This window comes from Pogona vitticeps, chromosome 4 (genome assembly GCF_051106095.1).
Source record: "Pogona vitticeps strain Pit_001003342236 chromosome 4, PviZW2.1, whole genome shotgun sequence".
Taxonomy (NCBI): domain Eukaryota; kingdom Metazoa; phylum Chordata; class Lepidosauria; order Squamata; family Agamidae; genus Pogona; species Pogona vitticeps.
Window position 1 is genome coordinate 101856871 of NC_135786.1, and position 9249 is coordinate 101866119.

At 47.3% G+C, this 9249-nt stretch overlaps 1 protein-coding gene across 1 annotated transcript; it reads left to right on the top strand.

Annotated features, from left to right (window-relative positions):
• Nucleotides 1–5659: 5659 nt before the first annotated feature.
• On the top strand, nt 5660–9046 carry LOC140706707 (uncharacterized). Its single transcript, XM_078393070.1, has 7 exons — nt 5660–5663; nt 6291–6506; nt 6638–6709; nt 7020–7106; nt 7262–7335; nt 8194–8296; nt 8904–9046. Exons 1-5 carry the CDS (start codon nt 5660–5662, stop codon nt 7300–7302), a joined length of 420 nt encoding a protein of 139 aa, XP_078249196.1. The 3' UTR covers nt 7303–7335; nt 8194–8296; nt 8904–9046.
• The last annotated feature ends 203 nt before the right edge of the window (nt 9047–9249 follow it).

A 9249-nucleotide genomic window follows, 5' to 3' on the forward strand; every position in this document is an offset into this window, starting at 1 on the left:
GGCGGGACATCAGGAGGAGGGGCTGTACTGTATATATATGTGGAGCGTGTGTGATGAGACACTGAGAGACAGACTGTGAGACACTGGGATGTGACGAAGCAGCAGCTGGGAAGAAGAAGCTGTTGTGGGAGTCTGTGTGTCAGACAGGGTACTACTGTGTGTCAGAGTACCAACCTGATAGGTTCAGGTGTCTGTGGGTTAGCCAGAACTGATAGGTTCAGGGTCTGTGCTTCAAGTTAAGGGTTCTGTGTGAACCAAACTGTATGCTTGTATGAGTGAGAATAAGCCACGTTACTTTATCTTATTCACCTGATTGTTTATTTTTCCCTGTGTGTATAAAATAAACCTTATTCTTTTTATTGTTTAAAAATCCATCCCTGGTCTGTGTGACTTCTTATAGGGAATGGTTGGTGGCAGCTTAGTGTAACTGTGTGACATATCCCAGTAGGTCTGGGTTTGTCACATTGATTGGTGTCCAGCGGGTGGGATACGACTGGTCCAGTTGTCCAGCGGTCCAGCAAAGCCTTGGCAAGTGTGCCCAGAGCAAGGGGGGTCTAGTCAGGGACAGTCTGAGGCGCGTAGGTAATCTTCTAGGTGTACCTCACGGGGAGGTGCGCTAGTGGAAGAACGTGCCAACTGGGGAGACTAGATTAGAGTGCTCTGAGGCAGCCTAGTTTTGGCGGGAAAAAGCTGAGGCAAAACTGCGTAGTAACAGTGATCTAGCTTGCCAGCTGAGAGGCCCAGCAGAGGGGGGTAGGCTCTGACTCGATACTGTTGCAAAGTTAGTGCTGAAGAACAGCAGCAATCTCTAGGGAAAGCTGGTTCTGAGGCAAGAAGGAAAAAAGTGGTCGTTTTATTTTGAGGCTTGACTTTTTAAAGCAGCCTGTTCTGAGGGGGGATTATGCCCTTGACTCGAAGCCAGATAGCAGACATGAGTGAAGTGAAAGACCCCCAGATTGACCAAGGTTCTGAGGATGAATTTGGCTCAGTGCAGGGTGACAGCACAGGAGAGCAGAACCCAGAGATCAGAATAATACTCCTAGCCCAACAGCATGAACTGAGGGTGAGGGAAATGGAGAGGCAGGAAAGATTGGAGAGAGAGAGAATGGAAATGGAGAGGGAGAGAGAGAAAATTGCTCTGGAGAAAGAAAAAATGGCGTTTGAATTAAGAAAACTGGAACTGATGAACCAGAACAATAATAATAATAGGGATTCTGAGGGAGGCCAATTATCTAAAGCTGACCTGAAGAAATTCCCTGTGTACCACAAGGGAGATTGTCCCGAGGTGTTCTTTTCCTTAGTGGAAAGAGCGTTTGTGGACTTCTCAGTGAGGGAAACTGAGAAGATGACCATCATGCGGTCTTTAATCAGTGGTAGCCTGGCTGAGGTTTATGCCGAGATGCCTGAGGAACTGATGAAAGATTTTGCAGAGTTTAAAAAACTGGTGTTTGCCAGACATGGGATAAATGCGGAGCAGCTGAGACAAAGATTCAGGTCCCTCACCAAAAAGCCAGAGCAGACTTTTACCCAAGTGGGGGCCCAATTAGTGAGGCTGCTTGAGAAATGGCTATCTCAGGAGGGAACAGAGACCTATGAGCAGCTGAAAGACTTGATAGCACTGGAACAGTTCTATTCAGTCCTGCATGGGGAATTGAAATTCCAGGTGAGGGAAAGGAAACCGAGGTCTGTGGCAGCAGCCGCAGAGATCGCAGATTTTATTTCCCAAATAAGAAAGCCCTTGGGTGAGGGGAAATCTGTAGGTAAACCCAAAGAAACCTACAGCAAGTACTCTCAGGGACCAGGGAAAAACCAGCAAGGGGGAGGGGCCCATGGTGAAGGGAAGCCCTCAGACAGGAAACTAAGACCTCAGATTTTGGAGGGAAAACCAAAACAAGATGAGAGAGAATCAAAATACACCAGAAAATGTTATTTCTGTCAGGGAAAGGGTCATCTAATCTCAGAGTGTGAGAAATTAAAGCAGCTAAAAGGAATGGTGCCTCAGGAGTCTAGTGGGACCAAGCCAAAAGCTGTGTTCTGTGTCCAGAAAGAGCAAGGCTCAGTGTCACTGAGGGAGCCTGTTGCCATGGCTACTCAGTCTGGAACAGCTACCGCTGCTGATCAGGCTGAGGAAAATGGTCCTCTTGTGGAGGTAAAGCGCTGCTTGCTGGTGAGGACAGATTCCCAGTTGTTTGAGACAGCAGGGGTGGACGTAGGAATACTTGACCGTCAGTATAGGGGGCTGCGGGACACTTGTTCCCAGGTAACCCTGTGCCATCCAGATATTATTCCTAGGGAGTTTATAATCCCAAATGAGAGCATAAAGGTGGCAGGGATTGAGGGGCAGGTAATCTCTCTGCCAGTAGCAGAGGTACCTGTCAACTTTCAAGGCTGGAGGGGAGTTTGGCGGCTAGCGATTTCATCGACTCTGCCAGCAGCCGTGCTCGTGGGAAATGACCTGGCTGAACATGTGAAACGGGTGCTAGTGATTACACGCTCACAAGCCACCACAGGGACAGTTCAGGGGGGTAATGATGAGCCAGAGACGGAAGCAGAGGGGAGTTCAGAAGCTGTGGTGGAAACCTTAACCACAGACAGCAGATTTGGACAGGAGCAAAAGGCAGACGCCACTCTCCAAAAGTGTTTTGAACAGGTGACTGACGCCCAGCTAACACCTGAAACCCCAGTGAGATTTCTGGAGGAAAAGGGGATTTTATATAGAGAAACCCTGAGGAATATCTCAAAAGGGGGAGATGGGATCAGAAGTCAGCTGGTGGTACCTGAAAAGTATCGCCCCATGATCTTACAAAGGGGTCACTCTGACATGTTTGCTGCACACTTAGGGGTGAAAGGGCCCCTTGATTTGATCAAGCAAGATTGGGAGCAGATCACCCAGGATGACCCACAAGACGTTGTGACATACATAGACACCTTGATGAATGACCTAAAGCGAAATCTAGAGCTGGCAGCAGAAAACCTGCAAGCTCAGAAGGTCAGACAGAAAACATGGTATGACCACAAAGCTAGAGAGAGGCACTTTGACCCAGGGGAGGAAGTGCTTTGGCTTAGGCCCTGCAGAGAGAATAAACTGCAGCTCAAATGGGCAGGACCATATAGGGTCATTTCCAAGATGTCAGACCTGAACTACCTAATAGAGCAGGAGGAGAACCAGGCAAGGAGGGTGGTTCATGTGGATGCCCTAAAACCCTACTACAGAGGGGAACAGAGGGTTTTATTCGCGATAAAAGCAGCTGAGAGTGAGGAAGCTGAATTACCCTTCTGGGAGGGTAGAGGGGAAGTAAAATACAACCCAGAGGAGGTAAAGATCAGTCCTGCACTCACCCAAGACCAGCAGCAAGAACTAAAAATGCTGCTTAGTAAATATCAACAGGTGTTTTCCAATAAGCCGGGGATAGTGAAGGGAGTGATGCATCGGATCCACACAGGGGATGCACCCCCGCAGGCAGTATCCCCATACCGAGTAACGGGACCCTATAGGGACAAGGTGCGGAAGGAGCTGGACGAGATGCTGAGGGAGAACATAATCGTCCCCTCTTCTAGTCCTTGGTCCTCTCCGATAGTCCTTGTGGACAAGCCTGATGGGAGCATTAGGTTTTGTGTCGATTGCAGGAAATTAAACCGTGTAACCACTCCTGATGCCTACCCAATGCCCAGGCTAGACAACCTGATTGAAACCATAGGGGGTTGTCGGTTCATCTCATCATTGGACCTGGTAAAGGGATATTGGCAATTAAGAATTGATCCCAGGGATCAAGAAAAGACTGCCTTTTGCAGCCCTTTTGGTCTCTATGAGTTTCGAGTCCTGAGCTTTGGTCTCAGAAATGCACCAGCCACATTCCAAAGGCTGATGGACCAGACCTTGGCAGGGCTCAGTGACTTTACAGTGGCCTACATTGACGACATAGGGATCTTCAGTAATACCTGGGAAGATCACCTGATACACCTGGAGTTAGTGCTGCAGAGGTTAAGTGCAGCAGGGCTAACAGTAAAGGCCAGCAAGTGTCAGCTGGGTAGCCCAGAAATAAAATACTTGGGTCACATGGTAGGGGGAGGAATGATAAAACCCCTGGAGGCCAAAATAGAAGCTGTTCGTGATTGGCCTAGACCCAACACCAAGAAAAAAGTCAAATCATTTCTTGGGTTGGTGGGCTACTACAGAAAGTTCATCCCGAGGTTTAGCGAGATTGCGGCTCCGCTGACCGATCTGACGAGGAAGAAGGCTGATGACCGCATCCCGTGGACCAGCGACTGTGAGGCGGCGTTCCAGAGGTTGAAGGAGGCGTTAATCAACTATCCAGTCCTGCGCGCTCCAGACTTCGACCGGGAGTTCATCATCTACACCGATGCGTCTAACAGCGGGGTAGGAGCAGTTCTGTGCCAGGAGGATGAGAATGGTGACCAGCATCCAGTGTCCTACCTGAGTAGGAAACTCCAAAAAGGTGAGAGACATTTGGCAACCGTGGAGAAGGAATGTTTGGCCATAGTCTACGCGATCCAGAAGGCCAAGCCTTACATCTGGGGAAGACATTTTGTTCTGTGCACTGACCATTCACCATTGCAATGGTTAAAGACAATGAAAACCCACAATAGCAAACTTATGAGGTGGGCTTTAAACCTACAGGACTATGACTTTGAAGTGAAGGTGGTCAGAGGGTCAGTGAACTGTGTTGCTGACGCCTTATCAAGAAGACCTGAAGAATGAAGACGGCGAAAGAAACATGGACTATGTGTATATAATGATAACAAAAAGTTAAATGTACCTGGTTTTTTTGAGTTTGGTTTGTATGAATAAAGGTAAATTGATGTAATGTATATGGTAAATGTTTAAATGCCTAATTGAAATGTTTAACTTAGAATGTAAGTATAAGTAAGTATAATATGGTATGTATAACCGTTGTTGTGTATTTTATACAGGTTGTTTTTTGGTGAAAAGCACGTTAGCTTTCCCCCTACAAAACAACTTATAAAGAGGGGAGGTGTTACATACAGCACTGATGTTACCTGTCTGTCATGGGTTTGGAGGGAAAGTTCCATCCTATGGGGAGTGGAAGGCGGGACATCAGGAGGAGGGGCTGTACTGTATATATATGTGGAGCGTGTGTGATGAGACACTGAGAGACAGACTGTGAGACACTGGGATGTGACGAAGCAGCAGCTGGGAAGAAGAAGCTGTTGTGGGAGTCTGTGTGTCAGACAGGGTACTACTGTGTGTCAGAGTACCAACCTGATAGGTTCAGGTGTCTGTGGGTTAGCCAGAACTGATAGGTTCAGGGTCTGTGCTTCAAGTTAAGGGTTCTGTGTGAACCAAACTGTATGCTTGTATGAGTGAGAATAAGCCACGTTACTTTATCTTATTCACCTGATTGTTTATTTTTCCCTGTGTGTATAAAATAAACCTTATTCTTTTTATTGTTTAAAAATCCATCCCTGGTCTGTGTGACTTCTTATAGGGAATGGTTGGTGGCAGCTTAGTGTAACTGTGTGACATATCCCAGTAGGTCTGGGTTTGTCACAGTACCATCTGAAAACAGAAATAGAACATGGAGAATGCAGGAAAAGAATGAAGCAACTTAGCCATCATCATCTTAGAACTGTTGAGCTAGAAGGGACCCTATCCCGGCCATCATTCTAGACAGCTGCCATGGGTGCTGTCAAAATTCAGGCTGCCCTCTGCTAGGTAAAGCTTGGCATCCTTTCTCCTGCTGGCAACGCGGGCACCCTATTGTGCCGCCATTTCGGGCTCTTTCCTGGCTTTTTGAATCATGAACACAGACGCTCAATACCCCACATTCATAAACCAGTGTGTGTGTTTTTTGGAAGAACTGAATATTATCTTTTAAGGATGTTCAAATGCCTTGGCTCCTTTTTAGAGGAGAAAGGCGGGGTAACCATCTTTTAAAACAGTGGTTCTTAACCTTGGGTTACTCAGGTGTTTTTGAACTGCAACTCCCAGAAACCCCAGCCAGCACAGCTGGTGGTGAAGGCTTCTGGGAGCTGCAGTCCAAAAACACCTGAGTAATCCAAGGGTAAGAACCACTGTTTTAAAAGATAGATAAATCTATATACTGTATACAAATGAGCCTATTTTGTGCTTGTGCTTAACCACGGCTTGTCGTCAGCAGTATCAGAGATCCAGAGAAGGGAGATATTCATTTTTCATGCATCTATGAATAGGGAGGTGACTAACATACAAGGTTAGGGCTTTCCCTTTGGTCAACCTACTTGGCCAGCTCAGGTTGGCAGTGTTCTGTGACCTCACAAACCTTGGCCAGGCGATGTCCTGGCAACAGTGTTACTTGGGAGGAGGGAGACCAAGGTCACTCTGTTGAGAGACAGCCAGTGTGAAGGAATCACAGAGTCGATCCTGCGATTCGTCCCTGTTTTTCCGCGAGAAAATTCTGTGTCTCACCGTGTTAATCGCTCACTTGAGAGATGGACAAACAGACCCAATCCTAATCTGGACGATCCTCCCGAGGCGGAAGAGAAAGGTGAGTCCAGGCGAGAAAAAAAAAGGCAGGAAAGAACCGAAGTCCCTTGAACCTCATACAGTATTCTCATGAAGCCACGTCTCCCTCCCATCTTGCAACAAAATGTTTCTTTTTACGTATTTCTCTCCAAGGTATCGGATGTTGTGCATATCCAACAATTCCTGAATATGACCCTCAGGATTCTCCCAAGGAGGAAGATAAAGGTGAGTCCAGGTGGGAAAAAAAGGCAGGAAAGGACTGAAGCCCCTTGAACCTCGTATTCTCATGAAGCCACGTCTCCCCCCCCCCCAATTTTGTACATGGTGTTTCTTTTTATTCCTCCAAGGTATCGGACATGGAGCATCTCCAACAATTCCTGAATATAACCCTCAGGATTCTGAGGAGGAAGAGAAAGGTGAACCAGGTTAAAAAAAAGGGCTGGAAAGGACCGAAGTCCCTTGAACCTCGTTTTCTCATGAAGCCACGTATCCTCCCCCCATCTTGTAACAAGGTGTTTCTTTTTTTCCTCCAAAGTTTCAGACGTGGTGCTGAATTGGAGGATCGTGGCCTGGGGACTCAGGCTGATGGGGATATCCACTTCCAGGACCAGCTGCCCCCGCTGTGAGTATATGAAGACAAGGGAGTAAACCGGAGCAGAAGGGGAGGGCCTTTCTGCCTCCCTCCTTTTTGAATTTGCCCGACAGTGGGTTTCTGCTCAGGACCCTGTCGGAGGATTTTCCCTCTAAGCTTCTTTGTCCTCTTGCTTCCTTTTCCAGGGCGAAGGAGCAGGAACTGGAGCAGTGGTTCGAATTCCTGAACCAAGACCTGCAAGAAGTCATGGAGACAGAAGGTCAGGAGGGATAGTTTGTCATTTTCTAGAGCTCAGTGTTTCTTCTGTCATTGCACACAGCAGGATAAGAGACCATTTTCTTTTGTAACTCTTCTCTGCTGCAGAGTTTGGAATGCTGGTTAACTCTTCCAGCTGTGTCACAAAAGGGCAGGGATTTACAGAGCAGAATAGCTTCACAGTCCCCAAAGTAGGCCACTGCTTTTTTCCCCTAAGTGGCACCTGCAATCTCAATAACTCTCTCTCAGACATTACGTGGAGAAGGAATAAAAGGTTTAATTACTTACCTTTGAATAGCAAACTGACAGACACGACTGCTTTTCAGCAACAAAAGACAGTCTGTTATTAGCAGACAACAGAGCGAGGGAAAGAATTGAGCAAAGAGATGCGGTGCTGGCTTTGAATTCAGAGGCGGGAAGGAACAATTGGTTATTGTTGGATAGATTGATGGTCATCTCAGCCTAGAAAACTTTCTCCCAGCCACGCCTCCTAAAGGCAGCATGCAAGATTGCAATAACTCCAACATTCTCTACCTCTTTTTGTCCTACTCTTACGCTACATTTGGCTTTGAATTGTTGTCTTGCCATTCAGTCTTTATTTCAAACGGTGCTGGTTGTTGCCCTGATTGTGTCCTGTTTTAAAAACAAAACACAACACTTTTTTGCTTGCTTGACTGTTCTGTTCAGTTTGACAAAATGCCACCCCTCCACAGACAGAGAAGCGGGAGGAATCTTAGCCAAGCAAATTGAAATCAGGACGAAGCCTGAAAGCGGTGAGAACAGTGGAAAATTCGGTCATTCGTAAGGATCAATATTTTGTTTCTTTTGCCTTTCTTCCAATTTCTGTCTCCCAACGGTGCAGAGGGGCTCAAGACGGAGCTTCAGCAGCGGCGAGAGCAGCTCCTCCAGAAATTGCCCAATCAGAAGAACAAGTTGGTGAAAGATCTGGACCTCAAAGTGACGCAGTGAGTATTCCTGTTCCCGGTTGATGGGCAAAAGAGGGAGCCAAGTAGGGGTGAGTGGGTTTATGGGCAACAGGGAAAACCCCTGTTTCCTGTCCCATCTCCCAGGAACCGGGGTTTGAGATCAGCGGTTTCTCCAGTTTGTGGACACCCTCTCTGCCATCTGAGACAGTAATCCTAAGCTTAGTTGGACCCACGGTGCCTTTGGTTTAAGGCAGTGTCCTCTACTCCCATTCAAACAGCCTTTATTGAGTATCTTGAGGACTAGAATCTCCGGTTTGTTCCACTTGCGGGACAGTGCGGTGCTGTCTATTTCCCAGCTGTCACATGACACATGGAGAAATGTGCTCCAGCCTGACCCAGATTCATGGCCAAACTGGATCTTTTTGGTCTGATTATTGGGCTATTACTTTTTTTGGGAGGGTTTCAGGCCGATGGAAGGATCGCTGTAAGGGAGATGTCTTTGGTAAATGCAAGAAGAGGTTAACCCTGCTTTGTTTTGAGGTATGTGTGTCTCCAATCTTTAATGCTCCCTCTCCTTTTTCTTTCCTTCCTCTTTTCCTCTTTTCCTCATCCCCTGTTTCTTCCAAATTACTCCTGAATCTGACAGGGCTGCAGAGGTGGGTGCCTGTCCTGGAATAAGGCAGCTACTGAGGAGGTGGAAACATAGGAAGAAAAAAAAAGGTGTTCCATATGTTGAGAGGGTCCGAGCTGGCCCAGAGGGACTCTGAGAGATGATCGAGTCCATCCCTCTTCAGTAGAAGATCTGCTGTAAATCCACTGTCTTATCCCAGTTTCACCCAACAGCCTTGACCCCGTTTAAGCAGCCCTTAGGTTGTTTCTGCTTTCTCCACCCCCTTTCCTTCCCACCCCCCTCCAGGGTCCCTCCTCCCCACCCCCTTTCCTTTTATTATGTCAATGGTTCATGTTTGTTATGCTAATTGTTCATGCACATT

Bases quoted from the DNA above. Each gene is read 5' to 3' on its own strand.
- LOC140706707 (XM_078393070.1), top strand. The intron at 6,710-7,019 runs GTGAGTCCAGGT...TTTCCTCCAAAG, and splicing joins TCCCAAGGAGGAAGATAAAG to TTTCAGACGTGGTGCTGAAT. The intron at 7,107-7,261 runs GTGAGTATATGA...TTCCTTTTCCAG, and splicing joins CAGGACCAGCTGCCCCCGCT to GGCGAAGGAGCAGGAACTGG.